The sequence below is a fragment of the Notamacropus eugenii genome, chromosome 5 (genome assembly GCF_028372415.1).
Source record: "Notamacropus eugenii isolate mMacEug1 chromosome 5, mMacEug1.pri_v2, whole genome shotgun sequence".
Lineage (NCBI taxonomy): Eukaryota > Metazoa > Chordata > Mammalia > Diprotodontia > Macropodidae > Notamacropus > Notamacropus eugenii.
This window is the reverse complement of record NC_092876.1, coordinates 63710299-63737160: the sequence shown is the minus strand read 5'-3', so window position 1 is coordinate 63737160 and position 26862 is coordinate 63710299. Positions and strand designations below refer to the sequence as shown.

The 26862-nt window shown below is 38.7% G+C and overlaps 1 protein-coding gene and 1 non-coding gene across 8 annotated transcripts in view; both read left to right on the top strand.

The window, feature by feature from the left end:
* Positions 1-23919, top strand: part of HNRNPR (heterogeneous nuclear ribonucleoprotein R) — a 30339-nt gene extending 6420 nt beyond the window's left edge. For 4 of the 7 annotated variants that reach the window (XM_072609246.1, XM_072609252.1, XM_072609247.1 and 1 more), the window contains 7 exons: positions 3260-3373; positions 4311-4487; positions 6247-6382; positions 9995-10200; positions 13025-13174; positions 16019-16140; positions 16287-17592. In XM_072609246.1, coding sequence (XP_072465347.1) covers positions 3260-3373; positions 4311-4487; positions 6247-6382; positions 9995-10200; positions 13025-13174; positions 16019-16140; positions 16287-16899 — 1518 coding nt within the window. In that variant the 3' untranslated portion in view covers positions 16900-17592. Of the gene's footprint in view, positions 1-3259; positions 3374-4310; positions 4488-6246; positions 6383-9994; positions 10201-13024; positions 13175-16018; positions 16141-16286; positions 17593-20927; positions 21088-22478 lie in introns of those variants that run through there. The other 3 variants (XM_072609251.1, XM_072609250.1, XM_072609249.1) reach the window with 3 other exon arrangements.
* On the top strand, positions 5357-5460 carry LOC140509355 (U6 spliceosomal RNA). The gene has a single exon (XR_011968683.1). It is a non-coding gene; the product is annotated as a U6 spliceosomal RNA (small nuclear RNA).
* Positions 23920-26862: the final 2943 nt, after the last annotated feature.

The window sequence follows — 26862 nt, the reverse complement described above, 5'->3', positions numbered from 1 at the left end:
TCTGTTTTAGACTCTTGCGGTCTCTGGCGTCTCCAGGCTTCAGTTAGCTCATATTCAAAATTTAGGTGTTGACTGTGGTACCTACTTCACAGGGTGGTTGTGAGAAACAGATGAGATAATATATTATGTTTGTTTTAGCATAGCATGCTGGAAAGGGCACTACATAAATCCCTAGACTTAAACTCTAAGCCTCAGTGTCCCCATCTGCCAATTGTGAAGGATGGTAGTATTAATAAACCATAATCTGATATTTACATAGCCAAACACCTTTACATATAGCCCTGTGAGATAAATAGTGCAGGTATTATTATCCACATTTGACAAAGAAAGAGTGCAGGGTCATGAAGTTAAGAAATGTCTGAGATGGGCTCAGACTAACTCAGTCTTCTCTTGAGTTCAAGTTCAGCATTCTGTTCCTTGTGCTGTATTCCCACTGTCAGGCCTGCTGTGTTTGCCTCCTGGTGGTTGTGGAGCTCAAATGAGATTCTGTGTACGTGGTCAGAAACTGGAGAGCACTGTGCAAATGTCAGACTTGTCAACATTATATACTTGAATTTGTGTAGGGCCTTTCTCAAAGAGTTTGTGTTTCTGTTTCTTTGGATTTTTTCCATTTGTCTTGAAGTTCTCCAGTCACTCTTCTTCCTTTTGACTTTCCATATGCCTTTATGATTAAAAAGAGGCCCTGAAAGATGAAACGCAAGGTTAGGGCTAATTGGTGAATGGACCTTTTATGTTAACCCAGTTTTCTTGATTGGCCATTTGCCTTAAAATTGTGAGCAGAAAACAGAGGCCAGCCACTTTGCTGGAATGATAGAACTTTAAAGAAGTCTGGAAATGTCTTACATTGTACTTTATTTATGGAGGTTGAATTTTGGTAGTGAGGTAGGAACAGCATTGGATTTGGAGTTAGGAAGGTTGGGTTCTAGTTTCTTTTAGCAGCTTTTATTTTTTTTAAGTCTTAGGACTTAATCTCTGCCTCAGTTTTATCATTGGGAAATGGAATAACACCATCCCTTTTCCTTCCTCATAGGACTATTAGGTTAAAATATGGTGTATTAGAAAGGGAATAGAATTTAGATTCAAAACCAAGGCTTGAAGTATGGTTTCTGCTGTTGTCTCTGTGACCTTGGACAAGTCACTAAACTTCTGGGCCTCAGTGTTCTGCCCCACGAAAGAAAGGGTTTGGACTAGATTGTCTCTAAGGTTACTTCTAGCTCTAAATCCTGTAATTGTGTTCTAGGCAGTAATATTTTAAAAACAAATTGTTTTGTCTTTGCAGTAGACAGGTCTGTGTTATCTGTCCTAAACAATTTGCTTCCTCATTGAGAACTTTTAACACTATTTTAAAAAACAAAACTAAGCCTTGGGTTGAAAGTGGGAGAATGGTTAGGAGAACTCACTGTAAAGAACTCACTTTAGGAGTCTATTCAGAGATGATGGCTTCACCTATAAAAGCTAGGCTAAAGTGACCAACCCCTGCCTCTCACAAGCTCTGTGGTCTTGGTCAGATCACCTTCTTTCTGGCTTTGGTTTCACTTTCAAATGAAGGGGTTGTGGTAGAAACTCTCAAACGTACCTTCTAGTTCTGAGAAGTTGTGATCCTTAAATGAAATCTCTGTTAAACGAATGGTATAAACTGTACATAACTGTCCAAGGTTTCCCTTCTTTAGGAAGCTTTCCTAAGTGATTCTGCTTCATATTGATGGTGCATTGACTGCTCCTATCTTGTAATTGTGTCACTTGAGCATGTTTCCTGCACTAGAGTGAGACCAGGGATTATAGCTTAATGATTCACATTTGGATAGTGTTTTAGAATTTATAAGGCACTCTCTTGACAACTTTAGGAGGTATAGCTAGCAAAATATCATTCTCATGTTATGGGTGAGGAGGCTAAGACACAGAAGCTGAGTGATCTTCCCCAAGGGGACAAGTATCCCAGCTGGGGACTGTGCCTGTGCATCTTGGGTCAGTGATTCACTTTTGGCCCCTGTATAAACCGACAGCATGAAACGCTCATTTTTGTAGAAGTCAAGGGCTGACTGGCTCAGTGTGCCCAGGCCCAAATTCCTGTCAACTTAGAAGGGTCAGTTGAGTGTTTCTTTAATATGAGTTTAACCACAGTGGGGAGCTGTGAGGGGGATGCCTGTTGACTGCCTTTACAGAATTCCTGGCTTAGGCAAAACTAGACCATGATAGCAGATAGCTCAGAGCTAGATTTTGGTACTAACCATCAGTACAGGAAGAATGAGGTAAGTGAAGACTAAAGCTGGAAAAAGCTTCTCAGAGGAAATGGAACTTTTTAAAGGTTAGGGTGGAGAGGGGGATGTTTCAGATGGACAAAGATGGGAATGAACAAGGGGATACTTAAAAGACCATTTGGAACAGAGAATGCGTGTTGAGGAATAACAATAAATACATTGGGACAGCTATTGGTAGCAGAATTGGGAGGACCCCTCGTCATTTAGATTGACCTCCCTCATCTTAAGTAGAAGATTCCCTTCAGGGATTCCCATCAGCTGGAGAATGGTTGAACAAATTGTGGTATATGAATGTAATGGGAGTACTATTATTGTTCCATAAGAAGTGATGAGCAGGCAGACTTCAGAAAAACCTTGAACTGATGCTGAGTGAAGTGAGCAGAACCAGGAGAACATTGTACACAGTAACAGCAACATTGTATGATGATCACCTGTGATAGCCTTGGCTCTTCTCATCAGTGCAATGATCTGAGACAATTCCAAAAGACTCATGATGGAGAATGCTGTCTACATTCAGAGGAAGAACTGATGAGTCTGAAGGCAGATTGAAGCATACTATTTTCACTTTATATTTTTCAGTTTTTTCCTTTTGTTCAGTTTATTCTTTCACAACATGACTAATATGGAAATACATTTTACATGACGGCATATATATAACCTGTGTCAAATTCTTTACTGTCTTAGGGAGGGGAAAGCGAGAGGGAGAAAAATTGGGAACTTAAAATCTTATTTTAAAAATGAATGTTAAAAATTGTCTTTATATGTAATTGGAAAAATAAATGAAATATTATTTTAAAAGTAGGGAAAAAAGAAAATCCCCTCTGCACTGTTCTGGAGTGGTAGTCATCTCTACTTCCCAGTTAACTGGAGCCAGATTTTGTAGGGCCCTTAAAAAGTCTGTTTGTATAAAGCTGTTTTAGGGCTTAACATACTGACTGAAAGATTAGTTTTTTGTGTGTCTCATCTGTTCAGTTTTAACAAGCTGTGCAATCTTTTTCTAGGCTTTGCTGGAGAGGACTGGTTACACACTAGATGTAACCACAGGACAGAGAAAATATGGTGGTCCTCCTCCAGATAGTGTGTATTCTGGTGTACAACCCGGCATTGGGACAGAGGTGAGTTTGATGGCTTTCTGCTTGGACTCTCTTCTGTAATAGAGATAAGTAAGTTAATTGCATATTTTGGCAAATGTCACTTGAGGTTTTTTTATTCATTTTAATTTTGCTTTTAGGAAGTATATAAGCATGAAAGATGAGAGTAAATCAAAAACCCTTAATAGCACAAAAAGGTTCTGAACAAATTTCTAAGCTCATAACCTAAAACCCCACACTCAGAAGTAGAGTATAGATTCTGGACCATGTCCTTGAACTTGGGAAGGCACTAAGAAAACTTTTCTAGGCCAAGTGGGGAAATCTCCTTTCTCCTCCTCTCAGCAGTTCAGTATGGCTCCATAGGGAAGTAGCATGGCCCATTAAAAGATGATGTGGTCTTGGGAGACAGGGTCTGGGTTTGAATCCAGGCTGTGCCACTGTTAGTAGTTGTGTCATCTTGGGTAAGTCACTTCACCGTGGCAAAATAAAACAGCATGGCATACGTGGTATGAAAAGTCTTGGAGTCTGGGTTTGAATTCTGGTTCTGACATTTACTAGCTATTTGACTGTGTAGGCAAATAAGTCACCTTACCATGATTTGTTTTCTCACCTATAAAATAAGGTAAAAACTAATACTTGCATGAAACCAATTTGTAACCTTTGAAGTGACTTATTACTAAGTTATTTCCCTGAGGTATTTAATCATTAAAGGAAAAATTATGTCTAGCATGCTGTCTTAAAATGTGTTAATATGGTAGTAAACTTTGGAAAGATTTTTATCAAGGGTTGAAACAAAGGTTTGTATTATAGATAAACAAGTTATCCTGTCCCCTAGTCATGCTAGTTAACTGTATGTGTAATTTGTCATTTTTTTTAAGAAGAGATTTTTGTTTACAATATGTCTGTGGATTCATATATTTAAGTTGGATTTTAATTAACTATTTTAAAAAAATTCCTTCAGGTTTTTGTAGGTAAGATACCAAGAGATTTATATGAAGATGAGTTGGTACCACTGTTTGAAAAGGCTGGTCCCATTTGGGACTTACGCCTTATGATGGATCCTCTGTCTGGTCAGAATAGAGGGTATGCATTCATCACTTTCTGTGGAAAAGATGCCGCACAGGAAGCTGTCAAGCTGGTATGTAAAGGGGCCACAGTGGCCAAGCTTCACAGTTCAGGGATGCTTTGAAAACAGTTCTAGATGATCTGCTTCTAATGATCATTAATTATTCTGGATTGAAAGCTTTAGTGGGTGACCTTTTTGGGGGTGGGAGGGTGTACTTAAGACCACTTGGTTTCAGGAGTTAAATCTCCTTTTTGGCTTTTGCCTGTGCACTCAGAGCTAGAAGAAGTCTTCAGTTGTGCTGTGTGCTTTTTGGCCAGAATCTTCTTGGAAATGAGGGCTTTGCTTTAAAAAATGTTTTACCCCTTTCGTACCTTGTGTCTATCATGTTCTGTTTGTATAACAGAGATAGCTTGGCTTCCTCACTCTTAGGAATATCCTTGGTCCTCCTTTGTTTTTTATCACCTTTTTGTCTTGGGGCTGGAGTACCTTTGACCATACTTCCCAGTCTGTTTTCTGTGTACCTTCCCTCTGTTCCCTTGTGCTCCCTTTCAAATAGCAACAAGTGAGTCAGTGGCAGAATTATTTGAGTTCAGTGTGTTCTCGAGTTGGGAGATAATGTGTTATTAGCTTCTTAACATGGTGCTCCATGGAGTCAGAGGCCTCAGGCTTCCAGGGTGAGGTGTAGATGTCTTCACCATTTTGTTCCTTTTCTCCCTTCCAGTTAGCTGACTCACTGAGGGGCTCCAGTTTCCTTCTTTAGTCTTAATGCCTCCCTTCTTAGAGGTTGGTAGTTCAGAGTCATTCCCTTACTTCCTGCTGCTCCTTTTTTTCCTCTTACACGCTTTCACCCCCTTCCACCCGTAACATCAGGAAATTGAAGCTACAGATAAGTAATCTTACTGAAATGTGGGTATTGAAAACTTGTAAAAATCATGAATAGTGTGCTCACTTTGGTAGCACATAGATTAAGGTTAAAATACAGAAAACATTAGCATGGCCCCTCTATGATGTTGACATGCAAATTTGTGAAGCATTTGATATTTAAAAAAATTTTTAGTATTAGGATTTGTGTGCAGGTATTGCACATATGCCATTGTGTTCCTAATTGTAGTGTGTTTGGTGCAGTATTACAGTAAAGTGACAAATGTTGAATTATTTTTGAAGAAAGTTTTTTCACATTTGTTATGTGTCATCACTATACTTTTCATATGTTTGACTTTGGGGGCAAACTGTGGTTGGTTTTATTCTCTCTTGAATAATTCATCTCAGTTGACTTGTCTGAAATAATGAGGAAAATTTTGAAGTAGCCTCAATTTTGTTTAAATGGGGCAACCTCCTCACCTCCTTAATTTTGAGTAAGTTGATTTGGAAACAAAAGGAGGAAAGTGACAAAACCAAATGGAATTGGGGGTTGGACGCACTGAGTTGTTTAAAAATAATAATAGCATGATGAGCATTTACAGGTCATAAAGAATAACTTTACTCTAATGACTGAATTCAGCAGTTCTCCAAATGTGATCTAGGGATAGGGAGGTGGGGGCCCTTTCAGAAGTCTGAGAGGTTAGAATTATTCATCATAACAGTATTAAGGTATTTTAGTCCCTAATATGGCAAATACCAATAGATGTAATCCACATAAACAAAAGCTCTTTGGACAATCCCTGATAATATGAAGGGTGTAAAAAGGGGTTCTGAGACCAAAAAGTTTGAGAACTGCTGATGCAAGGAAATGCCTGATTCTATAGAGTGATTAAATACTTTAGAGTTAAAGTCCAGTATCCTGAGTGTGGGGTGGTTGTGGGGTATGTTTGGGTTTTTTCTTGCTTTACAGTGTGACAGCTACGAAATCCGTCCTGGTAAACACCTGGGAGTGTGCATCTCAGTGGCAAACAACAGGCTGTTTGTTGGATCGATTCCAAAGAACAAAACCAAGGAAAATATATTGGAAGAATTCAGCAAAGTCACAGGTAAAAAAAAGTAGTGTTTATAAATGATTTGGGGGGAATTAGAGTTATCATCTTAGTGTAAAAGGCCACTTTAGATTCCCAGTGGTGTCAGACTCAGGCCAGGTACATGTTGACTTAGAAAACCACAAGTTAACATTATCTGTGTTGTATTATATTTTTATTTTGTTAAACATTTGCCAATTATATTTTAATCTGATTCAGGCTAGCTGGAAGTTTGATATGCTTTAGAGTCTTTGAAGTCAGGGCTTTATATAAAGGGAAAGGTCTTGTTTTCCTTCTCCTTCCTCTTCTTTTTAAACTTTCCCTTTATTTCTGCTCAGCTTTCGACTGATTTGGGTTCAATTTGGTATTAATGAACAATGGTAGCCTCATTTATTCATGTTATTGAGTCACAATGATGGGAAGACACTGTTTAGTAAAACTTCACTTGGCTCTGTCTGATGGGGTTTACTGCAGATCAAGACGGAAGGACTAAAGTTATACCAAAATATGGAGAAACTGTGCCTCTCAATGATAGATGCTTTGAGGCCTGGCATCCTTTGACCTGATGGGAGATGACCTCTCCCTGAGTGACTTAAAGCCTGGAATCTTATGCCAGGGGGTAGCTATGTTGTGGGACCGCCCTGTATTGGCTAGGCCTTTCCTGCTCTGATTTCATTTAAAAATACAGTGAACGCACAGTTCCATGTGTCTTCGCTGTGTTTTTAAGATACTGAAACACATGAAAAATTAAACCTATTTTATCTTTTGCATCTCAGCAAGATTATGTCTATTATGTTTAACAGATGTTAAGGATCCTGAGGGATTAAGAACCCACATTCTTCTTTGGTAACCTAGTAAAAATAACCCAGACTGGAAGATTTTTTCAGTGGCTCACCAGTATTATTGGTGCTGCAACTCAGCCAGAGTTTTTCTTCTGTATTTCAGGCAGAATTAGAACAACTGTTCATCATTGATATTTTTTATATTTAGACATGAGTCTTTTAGGCTACAGAATTAAGTCATTTAGGTCAGCACAGTGCCCAACAAATGCTTTTATATTTGCATTCAAAATAAGAACAAGTAACAAGCTAAATACTTTAAAAAAATTTTTTTCTCTTTTCATTTTTGGAATCATTTTCCATCTATCAGTAAGTCATTATTAAGCACCTACAATGTGCCAGATGCTGTGCTGGGGACAGAAAGACACCAGTGAAATGGGCCCTACTGTGAAGGAGTTTACATTCCAGAATGACAACATGAGAGTGAATTATTTTTCCTTTCTGTCTTAGAAAGTGCGCCAAATGAAGTGACAGCTTGCCACGATCATTGTCATTTTGCTTTCTGTTTTCAAGATCTAGGACAATGTTTATTGGAACTTCATCCTTGCTTCAAAAATATTTCCTTAACCAAATGAATTCTTGCTGCTCACTTAATCTGTGTAAATTGCTTGTATTTTCTTGGAGTCAGGTCTTTTTTTTTACTGCATGGTTTCTCATTACGACATAGGAGGTATTGGAATTCTCCTTCTTATAGAGTAATTTGGTGATAGAAGTTAAGTTCCTAGACTTCCAAGAGCTTTTAGGGCTACTCTAGGTGAAATAGAAGCACTCTAAACAACAGAAAGACAATACATTTTCATGCCTTCATCTTCACCCTCACCTCCTTGTTCCTTTCAGTTTTCAGATCTTTATGTGGAGACATGGTTAGCAGTTTATTTTTTTAATTCAGTTTTGTTTTGTTTTTAGTTCCAAATTTTCTCCTTCACTTCCCTCTCCCCCTCCTGTTGAGAAGGCACGGAAAACAAAATCTGTTACAAATATGGGATCCTCAAGAAATACATTCCCACATTAGCCATGTTGCTCCCTCTACGCACCCCTCTCGCCTTTAAAAGAAAGAAAAAAATGAGCTTCATGCTGTATGCTGTCTCCACTAGATCTCTATCTGAACAGCAGTGGATAACATGTTTCCATGTGAGTCCTGTGGAATTGTGGTTGGTTCTGTTGATCAGAGTTGATCAGTTTCGAATGTCATCTAGAACCAACCTGGCTTTTGCCTCTGGGGAGGGCCAGGTAATCTGACTGTAGTTGCGTTCACTGGTTAGGCTTTTGTGGTGCTTGTGCCTTGGATGACTTTAGGAGCTAAGATTGTTAGGTAATGGGCTATGTATATTAGGGGACTGTCTCCTGAGCACCTCTGCTCCCTTTTCACCTGAGGAATGTGTCCTGCGCTTTGACAGCTTTTTCTTACATACGTGCAGGGGGTAAAGTAGGACCAAATAATGATGTAAATTTTGTGGTGTTAAAAAGTTTGTATTATGACCTTTGATCGTTGGTCAGAATGAATTCTCTCTAAAACATCTGTTGATGGACTGTGCACTTAAATGTAATGAATGGTTTGCAATTTTAATAGCTAGTATAATGGTGACTATCAAGAGGCTGTGACGTGTACATTTTCAGCAGTACATTTGGGTTGGTGGGTACTCTGGTGTGTAGCATTACAAGATTGCCCAAATCTTGATCTCTTAAGTGCTCTTGTTTCTTCCTCAGTTATTATATTAACCTGTTAGATTGTCCTATTCTAGATGGGCTTTTGGAATTTATTCCTTTTATGTTTTTGTGCCTCTCAAGTGATCTTTGTCTGGTCTCTGCCTGCCATGCTCTCACAGCCTCTTCTTTAATCTTACAGTCTTTGATCATATTAATTGTTTTGAATTTATTCAGTTTGTCACATGTTTCCAAGTTTTTCATGGTAATTCAGTCCCTCTTTCTGTATTCTTATTAAACCACATGTAACTATTTCGTCCTGTGAGTGGAGGACTTTTATTTTTGGGTAATTCTTTTCTGTTAAGGTTAACATTTTCCATCCTTGCACGGCCCTCCCTCACTCAAAACAAAGTCAAGTGCAAGACATGTCATCATTTCTCTGATGGCATGGTCTTTGGCAATAAAGGATGAACATAACATTTTCAATAGTCTTTTCCTGTTTCTTTTTGTTGTTACTGTTAAGATGTGACTTGAGACTTCTTGGAAAAGGCATCCAAAAGAGGACTTTGAGGAGCAGCCACAGAGAGCTGCTTTATCACCAGTGGTCTGCACAGATGGAAGGAGGGCAGGACTGTTGGAGTCAAGGCGGTGTAGTTTGCTAAGCAATTGAGGCAGATTATGGGGGTAGGCAGAGAGAAAAGGGCACACTAAAGAGACATTGTGGAGAAGGAAGGCTTAATTTAGCTGATTCCACATTGTAGACGATAAAGAACAGAGAAGAATTGTGTGATTTCTATGTTTATAGCTTGGAATGTCAAGGAAAGACTTTGTTTTCAAAGTGTAAGGCTTTCACAAATGTTACATGATGTGTTAATGTCACTATTGAATACAGAATTAGTCCTGACCTTTGGTGGAATCTATTGGCTTTGACTTCAGGACCCCTTGAGTTAAAAGAACTATGTTCAGGTTATGACCTTTCTCCCTCCTCTCTTGGATCAAGAGCTTAATTACTTAATCAGTAATTAGCAGAGCATTTCAGGCTGATTTTCCTTTTTTGGTCCCAGGCAAGTGGATTTAGAGCATAGGTCAGCTCCCTAGCTGTGTAGTGGATGCTTTTGGCTCATCTCTCTGGATGTTGGTTTAACAGAGGGTTTGGTGGACGTTATTCTCTATCATCAACCCGATGACAAAAAGAAGAATCGGGGGTTCTGCTTCCTTGAGTATGAAGACCACAAGTCGGCAGCACAAGCCCGGCGCAGGCTTATGAGTGGGAAAGTCAAAGTCTGGGGCAATGTTGTGACCGTGGAGTGGGCCGACCCTGTGGAAGAACCAGATCCGGAGGTTATGGCCAAGGTAAATGTAAACATTTGTATTGATTATGGTTGAATTATGCAGACCATAGAATGCTTACATTGTTGTACCAGGAGCACCGGTGAGGGCTTAGTTCTTACTAGCCACTCCCAACAGTGCCTTAACCCTAAATGAACTCCCTTGAAGGCTACAAGTTTGGCCATCCCTGTGACTGTCAGCAGAGGGGCAGCTGAGATACTGGGTCTGCCTTATACAGACAGACTGAGGAAGCCAAGAAAGAACAAGTTGGCAATGTATGCTGAGTTCATGCTCTGTTGGCCTAAGTCCTCTGAGGACAGGGTAGTGAATGCTTCCCCAGACCTTGGGCTGGGCCTTTGCACTTGAGGTTTGTTTTTTTTTTTTTAATTATTATTTTTTTTAACATCAGCTCCCCTTATCTGTAAAAGGGGCCTGAGAAGACTTCTAAAGTCTCTTCCAGTTCTGATTCCTGTGCTCTTTAGGACAGTGATCACCTTGAAAAAAGATGAAGATGGAGAGCATTGCTATCCAGTAAGGTTGGATTTGCCCGTCAAGACTTACCTATAGAAACTGCTTGTTTTCTCCTACTTCCCATGCATGCAACCCCACCAGCTCTCACCAGTGTGAATGGTGGTATCCTGATATGTGGTGCCTAGACGTTGGGATTTAGTCATTCCCAGTATGAGTCTTAGGATATGCCAAGGCCGGGACACGCTGGTCCTGATAGGGTATTGAGGGTTTAAGAGATGGTGGATGTTTTCTCTTTGGGATCCATCATCCCCTAAGAAGTTAACTCTGAGTTATCAGAGGCAGGAGTTCTTGCTCTTGGTTTTAGGAAACCTTCCCTCCAGCCTCACTCTTGGGTCTTCAAGAACAATTCCTTATTTTGAATGAATGAAAAAGGATTTATTTAGTGCAAAATCCTGGAGATCCAGATAGAAGAGTAAGAAGGTCCCTGCTCTTCAGGATCTGTGTTCTAACAAGATACCATACGTATAGAAAGTTTTAGCTGCATGTCCTTAGGGTACAGTAGTAAAGCAGAGGGCAATTCCTCTCATTTAATATTATTTCCAGTGATAAAATCCTATCATTTTTTTATGGTTATCCCTTTGACAGTGCCAAGGATTTTAGTCATGAGAACTTTAATTTCTGGGTTTTCAGTAGTTGTGATTAGTCACATCTCCTTTGGGCTTGTTTCCTAGGATGGTGTTTTTGATCACTAACTGTAAATGCTGCTGTCCCTAAGGCTCTTGGGTTCTGGGTCCTGAGCAGTCTCCTGGGGTCTGAGGGGAGATGGTGTCAAGAGGGTGGTGGTTTGACTTACCTGACACGTGTTGCTTCCCATCTCTTCCTCAGAGTGCCTTGCTGCTTCAGTTAGGCTGACTTTCGAGCTCATGGGTAGCATTTGGTGGGGATGACTGGCCTCTTCTCCAGAGGAATTGCTTGAGTCAAGTAATTCTACTCCAGGGGCCTATGGGGTAGAGATGGAGGTAGGAGTGCATTGGGTATGTAGCATAGACCTGGGAGAGTTCTTGGGGATAATGACCAGCTAGGTCTGATCTTTCCTCTGCTTTACTAAAGGTGGCTTGGTATCTGTGAAAGAACTCTGAACTTAGAGTCAGGAGACCTGCATTCTTAGGCACTAACTCACTTTATATCCCTGAGGCAAATGACTTAATCTTTCTGGACTTCAAGTTCCTTCTCTAAATTGGGAGGGTTGCATTAATGAGCCCTGGAACATTCATCTAGACTAAGTATACATACCATAGAAGATTGAAAGTGAACACTTGAGCCAAAGAAATGTAAATATCCCTATTACTGCTATCTTTGTTCAACTTTAGCTGTTTTCCTATCATTGGTTAATCACTCTCCCAAACCTAACTATACTCAGAATTTCTTCTTGTGCTAAGAAACTGTAATGTTTTCACATACACACACTCATGACTTAAACTCTAGAGGTGCTCTGTCTTTTTCTCCAACATCCAGAGAGCTTAGCTGGGCATATGTCTCACAGCCCTCTTTTCCCTCCTTCCGGATTCCTTGCTGAAACTTCCATTCAAAAAGCCCTTTCTTGAAAGGTGTCAAACTGTTTCCCTTTTAAACACAGATTGAACATAAAAGGGAGTTTCTAAGCCACTGTATTCATGTGAGGGGAGGGAGTTGTGCTGTGAATTGGCATATATGGAACTTCATGACATTTTAAAAAATGTCCTTGTACAAGTAAAGCAGATTTTGACTTTGTGTAAGGACAAAAATCCTTAAAGGACACTGAATTTGGAAGTCTCCCTGATTTTACCGTAACGTAATCCAGGTGATCATATGCAAGTCCAGTAGCCCCTCAGGGTCTTGGTTTCCTCATCTGTAAACACTGTGGAACGACACTGGGCCATGTTGCAGATAAGGAAACTGAAGGCCACAGGGTCTTGTCCAGGGCTGCATAGCTAGCAAGGGTGAGGCGGGATTCAGATCTACAAAGATGCCTTGGATCCCTTCTGGTTACCACACTATGCTGCCCCTTGGACTACAAAATTTTTAATGTCCTTTTTCTTTATTAATTATTCTGCCAGCTTTGCAATAGCTATCCAGTGACTGTTGGCTTGTTACAAAGTCCAGTCCTGAACATTATAAATAATTGTTAAATTCTGAGAAGCACATACGTTAGTGTGGTTAGAAGTGAAGAAGGGTTCATTTTTACCCTTAAGCAGTGATTTCCCATAATTATATTGCAAAAGTGTACATCTTGTGTTTTACAGAAGAGTAAGGATCCTGTGCATTCCTATACATGTTCAAAGTAGGTTTCATAAAATGTTTGTCGTGTATCTGATCATGCACACTTTTCTTTCAACAGGTGAAAGTTTTATTTGTGAGGAACTTGGCCACTACGGTGACAGAGGAAATATTGGAGAAATCCTTTTCTGAGTTTGGAAAACTAGAAAGAGTGAAGAAGCTAAAAGATTATGCGTTTGTTCACTTTGAAGACCGGGGAGCAGCAGTTAAGGTAGAAATGCAAAGTTTAGTGTCCTAATATATTTTCAAAGGGATCTTTGAAGTTTTAAGGAAGCTCATTTAAGAGGAGTGATGTTTCTTCATTGGGTTAAGTGGCATTTCAGTTTATTTGTTGAGCTTTGGAAGTTCAGTTTTTCAATGCTTTATAAAATGTAGCTCAGAGGACTCATGGAAGCTCCAGTTTTTAACTCTTGACTCTTAGTAACTTGCTGTGTGATCTTAGGCAAGCCACCTTCTGGAGTCTTGTTTCACCATCTATAAAATTGGTCCCAGTGGACTGTGAAGCTCTAATTCAGGACTGTTGTAAGTATATCAAGTAACATATGGTCTGCTGCCTTCAACATTTTGTGGGTAAAAAAAGAAAGCAATCACTCTACAACTCTAACCTGCATAAATATTTCCTGGACTGATGTTTTACACTGTTGTTAATACATCATAATCAGAGCCCATTATAACATTGGGAAACCTGCCTTAATGGTTCAGCTGAAGGTACAGATTGAGTAGTCATTTGTTGATGACCTGAACGCTTAGTGCTTGAGCCCCAGTAGAATTAACACCCTGAACGTCAGTCTCCTCAATGTTGTATTATTGCTTACTTACTTCGTGTGTATCAACATTGCTTCTATGGAGCTGACTGGATCCTGGAACATGGTTTCATCTAAGATCATGTTTTCATGGAACCATTTAATGATGTTAATTAAGGTAGGTATTCCTTGTTCTTGACTTTCTATAGAAATAATATAAAATCCTCAGTTTAGATAATTTGTATTGTCAGTGAGCAGTACTGTGTGCTGAGATGTTCTGTATGTCTTTCCTTCCATTGTTCTTCAACTTCTTATTTTGTTGGTTTTTTTTAAAACATTGTTTATCACAGTTGTTAAGTAGCATAGAAATGGGGCTTGCTGATTTCTCAGTTCTTGACTCTTGGGGAGAATGGTCCAGGGTAAAACTTAGCTAGCTTAGAGTTATCAGTGTTAGGTGAAAGGAAAGAATTTGAGTCTGTGACTAAAAGCATTAACAAATTAAAAACAAACAAAACACAAATTGTTTATGTACAGAATTGGGCTGTTCTGCAGATGTCTTTTTGAACATGCGTCAATAACTTTATGTCCCCTCACATAGAAAGCCAGTATCAAAAGTGTCCTTGTAGGATTAAGAAGTTGGTGGTTCAGTTTTCTGAATAAAATGGTGACCATAGCAGTGGTATACTGGGGCTTGGTGCTCATTAAGATGGTTGGGTTTTGTTTTTTTTTTTCACATTTTATTCTTGGTAGATAGCTAGCTTTTTCTGTTGCTAGGGGAACCAGCAGCTGGCTATTTCAAACTTTAATTTCGGAATTACTCATTTCTAGCCTGTACCCCTATAACATTTGCTATATTAGGTTGTGCAAAAGGGTTCCTTGGAGACTGGTCCAACTAGTGAGACTGTATCTCCTCCAAATTGCCATATTCTCCATCAGCCTGCTCACCCTGGTCAGGATTCACTTTAAGGTCTGATTTGTGTGTGCACGCGCGCACGCTCACTTGGAACAAATTTGTACCTTTGCGTATGTTAACTCTGCACTGAGTAGAGACTGGCCTCCTTTCTAGTTGATATTCATAAGAACTTGTGGGAGGGTCTTTAGAAGAAGAGGAACTTGAGGGAAAATTTGCCTCTACAAATAATCTCCTGATCACTCTTTGTCAGTTTTACGCTGTCACCAGAATGTAAGTGAGGAGATTTTGTATACTCATTTAGACTTGAGCCGTAAGCAGTCCAGAAGTGGGGATGTCTTAAAAATTCCTCACATGCTCTGTGGGGAGAGTCTTTACATCCTTGCTTTGCCCTTCAAGAGGAGTCTGCCTCTTAAAGATTCTTTATGCTGAAGGTGACCTAGGGTCTAACAATTCAGAGTACACTAGATGGGCTGCCATAATCAGCAACCCATTTTCTGGGCAGTTTTTCTTAATCTGGGCACTTATTTAGGTTGGTTCTCTAGGTTCTCCGGTGGACATTCTGATATATCTGAGGTTTGTATTAAGGGAAGTTTTGTACTTATTTCATTAAGAATTTGAGTCAGTAGGCCATTGAATTACATTGATGTGGTCCAATTCATTTTTATTCAAAGTGAAAGTGAACTAGAACTATACATTTTAAATACAATATCTTTATATGACCCAGCCAAGTTCTTGGAATGCCTTCATTATATTTCATGAAACAATCAGCAAGCAGCAGGGTAAGTAAATAGGAGCCCTGGGCTTTGGTTCAAACCTTGTTAGTGACATTTGTGACATTTATTGATTGTTGGGCAGATCCTCAGCCCTTTCTGAGCTTCTCATTTGTGAAGTGGTGGTTGTGAGATGAGTACCTTTTACATTTTCACAGGTCATTGAAATAACTTGGAAGTAATTTAGGCTAAACCAGAGGTTGTTTTCCTTAGGGTTGACCTGGCTTTAGTGTAGACAACGGAAATGCTTTGAAGAATACCATAATGTTAGGTCTTTAGGAAATGGCTTTAATAAGCTATGAATAACTTTAGTATTTACCTTAATATGTACAGTGAACTTTATAGGAAAAACTTTTGCATATACACTTTATAGAAAAAGTTGAATAACAATTTATGTAAAAAAGATGTATCAGAAGGCAGTTACCTTCTCCAGAGCTTACCACCAAAGATAACTATGTTTGCTTTCTACTTCTACTCATTTGTATGTGAAAGATTTTTTTTTATGTGAAAAAAAATTGTTAACCTCATGTGAAGCAGGCATCACATTAATCCTTGAGAATTTGATTGGATGAGTTGTGTTTAAATTTCTCTAAAAGTAAATTTGACAGTGTTTTTTCATTTTTGTACAGGCCATGGATGAGATGAATGGGAAAGAAATAGAAGGGGAAGAAATTGAGATAGTGTTAGCCAAGCCTCCAGACAAGAAAAGAAAAGAACGCCAGGCTGCAAGACAGGCCTCGAGAAGCACTGCGTGAGTTTGCCCTACTGTGCTTTGTAGTTGGGTCTTGCCATTCAGAGTTTTAGAACCTTGTTTTTTGGCTCCGGATAGTGGTTTAGTAGAACAGTAGTCCCCATGAGCCTTCTAGAACAAACTAATGAGTATTCTCTCCTCACTAGGTATGAAGATTACTACTACCATCCCCCACCTCGTATGCCACCTCCTCTGAGAGGCCGGGGGCGTGGCGGGGGGCGAGGCGGCTACGGCTACCCCCCAGATTACTATGGCTATGAAGATTATTATGATGACTACTATGGCTACGATTATCATGACTACCGTGGAGGCTATGAAGACCCCTACTATGGCTACGATGATGGCTATGCAGTAAGAGGAAGAGGAGGAGGAAGGGGTGGGCGCGGTGCTCCGCCGCCACCACGGGGGCGAGGGGCACCTCCTCCACGAGGTAGAGCTGCCTATTCACAGAGGGGGGCACCCTTGGGACCGCCGAGAGGAGCTCGGGGCGGGAGAGGGGGCCCTGCCCAGCCACAGAGAGGCCGTGGTTCACGTGGAGCGCGAGGTAATCGTGGGGGCAACGTAGGAGGCAAGAGAAAGGCCGATGGGTACAACCAGCCCGATTCCAAGCGTCGCCAGACCAACAGCCAGCAGAACTGGGGCTCCCAGCCCATCGCCCAGCAGCCGCTTCAGCAAGGTGGCGACTACTCTGGTAACTATGGCTACAATAATGACAACCAGGAGTTTTATCAGGATACTTATGGGCAACAGTGGAAATGAAGTAGACAAGTGAGGGCTTGAAAGTGATATTGGCGATATTTGATTGGCTATAGATCTACATTCTTCAAAAAAAATTTGGCTTAACTGTTTCATCTTTCAGTAGCAATTTGCTGCCATTTGTATTGGGCTGAAGAATCACTATTGTGTATATACTCGAGTCTTTTTATTTTTATTTTTTCTCTTTTCATAAATGCTCTTGGACATTACTGGGCTTGCAGAGTTCCCTTTTTCTTGGGATTACAATGCTTTTATCGTTTTAGGCTTCATTTTAGCAGTTTCAAAGCAGTCTGAGCATACTGTTAAATCATGATTTTTGCAGAACCTCTGGTTTTTGGACAGTTCCTTTTTTCTTTCTTTTTTTTTTTGAATTTGAGATAGACTACATAGGAGTATGAGTATGCTGTAAATAAAAGTACAAGCTAGTGCTTTGTCTTAGTAGTTTTAAGAAATTAAAACAAACAAATTTCAGTTTTCTTGTATTGAAAATAACCTATGATTGTATGTTTTGCATTCCTAGAAGTAGGTTAACTGTGTTTTTAAATTGTTATAACTTCACACCTTTTTGAAATCTGCCCTACAAAATTTGTTTGGCTTCAACGTCAAAGCCGTGGCAATTTGTTCCTTGATGTGATTGTATTTCCAATTTCTTGTTCATGTAAGATTTCAATAAAACTCAAAAATCTATTCAAAACATTACCTATTTCAAATTCAATTGTGTCCTAAAACATTATTTCATTCGTAATCCTTGCAAGGAATATTGTTTTCAAAGTATAACTGCCTATGTGAGTGATCAAATTCTTGCAAAATTTCTTGTCTACTCTAACACAGTAGCATTGTGGATGTTAGCCTGAGGATTAGATCAAATTATGAATTATTCCACATGGAACTCAATTAATTGGTGTTTTCACAATCACTTCTCCTTTTGAAATTTTATCTTCTTTTAAAAACCAGGTTCAAATAGCTTGAATATTTTCACAGGCATGGATTAATTTGCAGTTCTATCAAGCATTAAGGAGTTGGAGAAATGGCCTACAATTCCTTCTGACCCACATTCTTGCTCTGAAGGATAATTTGTGGTTGAAGTGCTTGTTTGCTGGATGACAGGGACGACAGTTATCAGTAGTGCCGTGGGGTCAATTGCCAACCAAAGTTCTACTTCAGCTTTTGTGAATGTGATTGATTATTTAGCATTTAATTTAGTCATCAAACCTGTTTTGGGGGAGAAATAGAATTTCCTTCCAATATGTAAATTTGCCTCAGAATTTTAATGCCTTTTAAGAAGGCAACTGGGACCTCTCTTAGAGATCATTTAAAGTTTTGATTGATAGCCTTTTTAATTTAATTTTATTTTTTGGACTATTTTGGCCACCATTTCATGACACTTCTTTAACCTTTGGAGCTGTGACTTTTAGTCTTCAGAAGAATATTTTGCTTTCCAAGAGAGGAGCAGAAGGATCTAAGTTTAAAAACTACAAGAACCAGCCATTTGGACCTCTATTCAAATTATAATTACTGCCTTCCCCTCTTACACCTTGAGAGATTTCTAAAGCTTGTTTATAAAGATGGACAAATTGTGAAAGTAATTTAAATGGCTATACACATCTTCCTTTGGCTTTTTGTTGCTGTCTGGTGTCTTTTAAAAATAATTATTACTATAGAAGACCAAATCTTCCAAAAAGAAATAAAAACCAAACTATTCTCTTGTCAGTTTGGTAGCTCTTATCTTGGGTTTCATGGCTTGTAAATTGATTTGAAGTAATAAAATTAATGTTTGCTGCTGAAAATACATTTCTCATTTCCTTCTCAAAAGATTATATTAATAACATTACAGTCTTCTAACAGGCCTTAATTAATATTCTTTTTATGTTTACAATGCTGAATATTTAAAAAACATTATCTGGCCTGATTTTATTTTGTAAGAGTTTTGGATTAATACGAGTATCTTATTAAACTTTACCTTTTCTTCCAGTAGATAATTTTTTAAAATGTGCCTGTTTTTGATATGTGAAAAAACACTAAAATACTCTACAGATAATAATTTCAAAATTGGAAGATACAGACTTATGGTTGAAATATGAATCTTCTAAATTGGAGTTGGATTAAGCCCTGCTTCTCCCTGGGGGAGAAATTGCTTGGTTCCAAACTTGTATAAAGTGCAAACTTGTTTGTGTTCTCAAATTAGAATTAGACATCAGTTAAGTATGTCTTAAGGAAATTTAGAAACACGAATGGAATTCAGAAAAATTGTTTCTCGTAAGCAAACAGAACTTTAAAAGTCATTGTTTCTCCAATCCTCTTGCAGTAAAATGCAAATTATTTCAGTGGTTAGACTCTAAAGACAGCCATCCTTCCTCAACCCTGACCAACTCCCTGGGTTTAAGTCTGGTGCCTGTCAGATATAATTGTTTATGTAATTCATGTGAGTATTTCTTTAGTGGAAAATGTAACCATGTGGAGATTTGATATATTTCACTTAGAGACATCCCTTTTTGGGGGAAGTTTTTATTAATGCTGCAGCAGCATTCTATCCATAACAGACCTAAAGGGTGAAAATCTACCTTGCTTTCACAAAGATACCACAGTAATAACAAAATGTAATCTTATGACACTGGAAGTTGAGTAAGGAAAGATGTCATTTTGGCTTTTTGTTACTAGCATATTTTTTAGTATTGCAAATTGTATGATGAATGAATCTTGAAAATTTTGATTTCCTGGTCCTTTGCTTCCGTTTCCTTTTTCTCCCTCAGCTCAATTAAGTTTTAGCCATGAATCTACTGCAGGGGGGAAAAAGTGTGTATCTGGTAAATGGTTCTACTTTATACTGAGGCAGATTTTGTTGTATATCTTGAAATGGATTTCAACTCCCTCTAGTAATAGAATGCTAATTTTTATTTGATCACTCATTTATAGCAGTTGTTTCAAGAAATGTATGTATTTATATGAAGGTATTTTGATTTAAAAAAAGCAAAAAAAATCATTAGACTGTCAGATTTCTAGTTAATCCTAAAAGTTGTTTCAATCAAAAGATCTGAATAACTTCATCATGGTATTACAGTTAGTTTCCTGTTACTGAAATTACTATACAGGTATTTCAACATAATTTTTAGTTTTCTTAATTTGTTGTGGGGTTAATCTGCATTATGAAAGCCCACTGCTTTCAGTAGTTTGTACTCAACTTTTCTCTAATGTGATTTTAGCATCTTTAATAGACAAATTGACCTCAAAGATGAACCCTCATCTTTTAAAAGTTGAGTGGGTCTAAGAAAGCACATTTAAAAATCAGTTACACATTTAGATTCAGAAGAAATAGGGTCCTAAAATTCCATTCCTAATCTATAGCCATGTGGTGGTGTTGTAATTGTATTCCTCAAAGTGCATTACATCTTTTGCCTCCTCATTGGGGTGACCTGCCTAAGTCCATTCTTTATATTTTTAATCCATTTAAAAAATGCTTCCTATAAGACTATGATGTTATGTCAGTTATGAAAAGGACATTTTGAAACTAAAATGAAAGCAATTTTATTACCTATTCCTATTGGTGTTTTTTAAGACTGCCAACAGTTAAGGCAGTAGGAATGTGATGTTCTTTGTGAATCATGAATGAGAGAGCGTCTTTCCTGAGTAGCTAAAAGCCTTATAGGAAGTATCTTGGCTTTAGAAGTGTTTTCATGTTCTCTAAAAGGGAGAGCTTCTGTTAACTTAGGAATTAAGTGGTTTTTAATGTACCCCAGTGAATTGGATTACAGCTTTTAAGAATTCAGTATTATAAGGTGTGAACAAAATGAGGCACATATCTAATTTGACACTTGAAGATGACTTCCTTTCTTATACCATGGAAATGAAAACACTAAACTTTCAAAATAATATGTGAATGAGTTTAGTGTTGGCCAATAACATGTCTGATAAGGATTAGATTTAACTTGAAATGGTTACAGCTTTAAATTTTTTCTAAAAGGTTTTCTTATTTTGAAGGTTACCAGAAGCTCAGAGTGTTTTATGTTTGTATTTTTTTAAAAAATCATTTTCAGATGTAATCCAGAAATCTGCACGTGTACTTTTCCTGTTTTAACTCCTTCCTTTTATCACCTGACTATCAGGGAAGCGTGGTTGAGGCTGCCCTGACCTGACATGTCATGATGTCGACTTGCTAGGTGGGGTTCGCTGGGGACGATACCAATGGAGTTGTTGGTAAGAGCACTTTTCTTTCTCATTTTTTGATCAGTAAAGGGACACAAAGGGTGGGGGAAATACGAAACGCGAACCCTTTATATTGGATAATTTACATGGGGCTTGTAGAAAAATCAGACTTTCATACTGTTAACTTAAACTTAAATAATACAGTTTAAAGGAACACCAGACTTTTCATATTCACTATAGTTGGCAGTCAGCAGTCAGCAAAAAATTAATGAGGGCTCACCCAATACATAATACTGGATGAAATATTTGCCAATTCACACAAAATAACATGTGGAGTGCTCATCCTTCAATAAATTTGCGTTCTAGCAAGAGTTTTACTGAGAGGCAGCATGGTGTAGGCATCTAGGATTGGAGTTAAAAGTGTTCTAATCCCAGCACTTCCACTGATGAGCCTTATTTCCACTTGATGGGCCTCAGGGATATCATCGTAAAATAAAGGGGGAGAGAGGGTTGAAGTGGATGATCTGACAACAGTGGTTTACCACACATTGGCATTATCTTTTGACTCTATTTTGACCAGTAAGTCAGTTTAGTGATATGCTGAAGTATTGGCCTGAAGAGTATTTTGAGAGATTGATTTTAAAACTGTACAGAGAAATTAGTATTTTGCAGCCACACTTTCCAAAAGTATGGAATTTTTTATTGATGTTTGGAAGCAGAAATTATAGGACTATAAATTTAGAATTTAGAGTAAGTAACGTGAATCATCTAGATTATACTTGATTCCATAGCTGAGGACAATGTGGAAGTTCAGTTCGGGTAAACTGGTGGGATTATAAGTGACATATAGTGCTTTGACATTTGCGAGGCATCTTGCACACTTTATAATAGAGTATCAAACTGAAGAACTTGTCTTCTCTCGGACACTCTCAGGATACAATAACTGTGCGGTGTATTCTAATTAACAGTGAAAGGGAATCTGCTTTTAAATAGATATGAAAATGTAAATAGGCTTACAACTTACGTCTTTAAAATAGCATTATTAATGCATTTTCACCCATTTCACTATAACATTGTAACATTTTGCTGCCACATGTTTGGCCAGTTCCTTTAGGGTAACTCTCCTAAGGCTCTACGTACCATCTCCTTTATTTTGTGATTCTGATTGCCCTTAATTCTATTGTGTTTGGGAGGGGAACCTGTCCATGTCGTCAGGTGGGGAATTTTGGACAGTAAAAGCTTGATTTTGCACTGTTATCAGGACATCTGTGGTGATGTTGGGTGGGAAAAAAGAGAAACCCTGGGGGATGTGGGAGGGCGGGAAGGAATCCAAGCATGATTGGGGCTGGGTGGGGCACACTGTCAGTATTTGGAGGATCCATGATTTTATGGCTGTGGGTACTGTCTCCACCAATGCACATTGCCCCTTGTTTATGCTTCAGTAGATGGTCTTCATGAATTGGCGCGTTCACCACCACCCTGCGGCTAACCTGGTAATGAGGCTCTCTGAACTTAGCTAGGCTGGTCCTTGGATGGCAGACGCCCAGTCCACCGCTGGGCCCGTGCTCAGTCTTTGCAGCTCGGCAGGACCTTCCGGAGCTTGCACTTTGCCTGGCATTGCCTTCAAGAACCCAGGTTACTTCCACACTGCCATGTTGCTTCAAGGGAAGACTTCAATGGAGGTGATTTTGATATTGATACTAATAAAAATCATATTTTCAGTACTGAAGTAAGATAGCCATAATGTATTTTCTTCATCCCACCTAGCTTCCTTACTCTGAGGTGACTTTCATTCCCTCTTTACTAATCTGGACATCAGCTCCGGGGGCATATTTCAGTAGGTCTTAGGAAATCGTTGGACAGGAGCCTTTGAGAAGGTTCTGGGAGAGCCTGGCACAGTTGAGACCCTCCTCTGTACCTATCCCTCTCTTTTTTGGTCTACTTTACAACTCTGTCTTGTGAGACCAGCTTATATAAGGAATCCTTTGCCCCTCAGGGATAGTTTTATAGCAGCAGACTGAGAATGCTTAAAACTTGAAACACATAGAGCTTATTAGAAATATAAGAGTGGAGCATTACACATTTCAGGAAGCTTTCTCTAATGTCAGGAAAAATAACCTGCCTTGATCTAGATTTTGGACAATTTTCCTAGTGCTTTTCTTAAAGGGCCTCCCTGAGGTACGTGATGCAGAAAGAGTCATCTGTTTTACTGATGAGGAAGCATGTTCTTAGACAGGGGAAGAGACTGGACGTAATAGGGTTAGTCAGAAAACAAAATGTGTCATGGATGAAATGTTTGCACACAGAAAGATGGCCTCCATCACTGTAATTGTGCAGTAAGATCATTATGTGGTAACGTAATGCAATCTACTGACCTGTTATTTTGCCTGAGATGGAAATTAACAAAAATGTTCTGTGGAGGTATTGACCTTAATAAAATTCCACCTGATGCTGAATTTTGTAGAAGGAATTGAATGTTAGGTGATATGTTCCTGTCATAAGTAAGGATTTTACTGTATTTAAAACAACCCTAGTAAAGCTATCTTTCTTAAACCAATTTTTTTAGTGTCTCATAATGGACAAGATTGCTCAGTAAAGCAGTTGTGCAGTAATGGAGGTAGACATTGTCCTGTTTTCTTTAATAAGGCCACTGTTAGACTCTGGCCCAAAGCCTATACTAACATGGCTCGGCTGGCGTACGTACTCATTCCCATGATTGGGAAGGCATGTAGAGTAAGGCTTTTCACAAGTTTCTATCCACTTGGTAGGAAATAAAACAAAATTTGTAGTTTTTGGTACAGTGTTTATTATTGTATTTGTACAAACTGTATTGGAATACCTGTACAATGTTTAATTTTTTTAATAAAACATTTTATGTTCAAAGTGTTTGTTTTGGTGATTTGGGGTGGGAAAGAAGTCTATTTTTGATAAAGGATTGTTTCTTGACTTTTAGGATTCAGGCTGGTGGCTTTAGTGGGAGTTTCTACCCTTGAAATTTGTTTCTTCTGGGATGGGGCAACAGATTTAAGGAGGGGTCCTAAGAACCCTAGTTCATCATTCCACATGGTATTGTGTGGCACACTTCGCTGATTATTGTGAGCTCCCACACTTTGGGGGTTTGATGTGATATAAGTAAGGAGTCAGGTATGACTTGAATCCAGATCTCCTGCTCGCAGGGCCAGAGCTTTTTCTGCTGTGCCCTGCTGCTAACCATATTACCATATTGGGAGTGGAAGGGGAGAGACCAAGGTATTGCTCAGGACAGAATGGTCAGCATAGGGGAATAGGATGGAAAAGAGTGAGGAAATAGGGATTATTTATTTGTGGGTAGAGGTACTGCTTTCCCCCCCTCTTGGTAATTAGTAATACATCTTTTTTATTTTTTGGTCCCACTATTTCTTCCTGTTTAGTAACTAATCTGGGTAAATGTTTTTATAAATGTTTTATAAAGCACTCTGTTTTAATACATAGTGTACCTAGGTATTTAAAATGCATTTAATGATAGAGGAGCTTTGAGCAAAGAAATTGTTAATAAGTTCAGTTTCAAAAATGAAAAAATGAGAGAAAACCCAGATGAAAATCATACCCAGACCTAGGTAATACTGGAGCAAAGTTGGAATGAAACAAAATTTCAAGATGGAATGCAAGATTATAAATCAAATTATTTACGTTCTAGTAAACAGTGTTGGGTTTTGGGACTGGCAGTGCTGTTTTTCTAGGATCAGGTTGCCATCATGAATAGTAGAGCTGGCACCAGGGAGGCAACTTCTGTGGAAGAGGAAGGAAGCATGAAACAAAATGTGATAGAGAAGAAAGTGTCATGGATGTGAACTATTAACTCTTTTTGAACTTCTTGCTTCCTTCTTGTTTGTGCTTTGCTTGATATATACTGATATTACACCTTTCTACCTCTGACTCCAACATTTAATAAGTTTTCTAGTCTTTTACCCTATACCTTTGAAAAGAACGTCTCAGAAATATGCACAGAGAATGTTTTTACTTGTCTTTTTACAGAAGTCCTGTACCTGTGGGCATATGAACACAACCAGTAGTCATTGTGGTAGTGGGGAGGAAGGGGAGAGTGGAACAAGAAGGAAATCTGCTTATGTATTGGGAACTCTGGTTTGCCCTGGAGGAAGAATTGAGAGATAAGGGTCCATCAAACTAATCCTATGCTCTCTCACAAACCCTAACTCTTGTTAGTTCATAGACCTCACATCCCTTTTCAAAGCATGACATTGTGGAAAAATACCATAGTTCTGCCCCTGGCTTTATTAACCATTTGCTTTGTGATATTGGGCAAGTCAATATGGATCATAGAATTACCAATTCAGAACTGAAAAGGAAGATTCCTTAAGACAGCTATTTTTGCTGAATGGACCTCAGGGTTCTCTGTTTGGAGATTGGGAATGTTGGACCAGATAAATCCTCAGAGGACCTTACAGGTACAATGTTCTGAGATCCAGTGGACTGACATATTTTCCCTCCTTTAACCCTCCAGATAGATAACACCTTCTGATAAGGCAGATATCCATCACCTAATAACACCTCTTAATACACCCCTTCCCCCCAACCTCGTTAGAGGCCCTAATCTTGTCCCTGTCCCAGGCATAATAAGAGCATCATCAGCTAATCCCCATAATATACTGTTTCTCTTGAGGCCCTGACTGCATGAGGTTATAGTCATTCTTGATTTCAGGTGTACTTAAACTTTAAATCAGGAATCTTGTGAAACCTCAGATCAGTATGACTTAAGCTTTCATTTCTGTCAGAGGATGTTGATGAGATCTGAAGGTCTCACCTATTTTTGCTGCATAGAATGAGGTAGGCAGTTAGAATATAGAAAATAAGGGTGTTGCAGTTTGTCAGTTGTGTATCACTTTGACGCATCTCTCCTATCATAGGTTGGAATGACCAGCAGGTACCCTTTCTGTCTTTATTTAAATAGGTGAGTCACAGGCTTAAATGCAGTATTTTACATAGTTACAATATCATGTGTACAGAGAAGAATTTTGTCTGCAAATATTTTAATGACAGGAACTTTTTTCTTTGAAGATTAAATTCTGTGATTAAGCATGGAGTGTTTATAATATAGTGGATCCTCTTAATGCGTTTTAGGACACAACCTAGGGACAGAAGTTTTACTCATGTTACATCAGGTGTTTCATGTCTTAAGTTATATTTAATGGAAACAATTTTACCTTGGGTATAACCAAGTCTGTCTCATAATGAGCAATAGAATAGTGAGATTTTGCTGAAGAAACTGAGAAATCAGTCTCCTTTTATTAGTCTGAGTTGTCAGTTTATCTGAATAGGTTACTCGATTCCAAAAAATGAAGCAAACATCTGGTATTATAACTGACACCCATTTTTACTCTAAAGACTAAAATCAAACAAGATTTGTGAGTATATTTGACTCATTCTATTCTTTGTACTGTGCTGTGTTGTACTTACTATATTTGAACCAGTATTGACCTTTTGAGGTTTTGAGGGCCCTTGAAAATTTTTCTTAATTCATGCAACTGCTTTTTACTTGGGTGGAAAAGGGTTCCCTCTAGCTTAGTGTTAAGTATTTCTAACACTTTGGTACAAGGATCTTTAGTTTTGCTAAATTGGTACCATTTGTGTTTTAACTTTTCAGATCCTTAATAGTTTGAAAGCACATAAATGTTTAGCCTGCTTCTCTGGCTTATTTGTAAGAATTTGGGCCCTAAAAAAAACCTTTTCTAACTAAAATCATCCCAAGGTTTCATTTTTCCAGATAGATGACTCAGAAAATTGTTTACCTTAACATGATACTCAACATAATATTTTAGTCAGTATGTG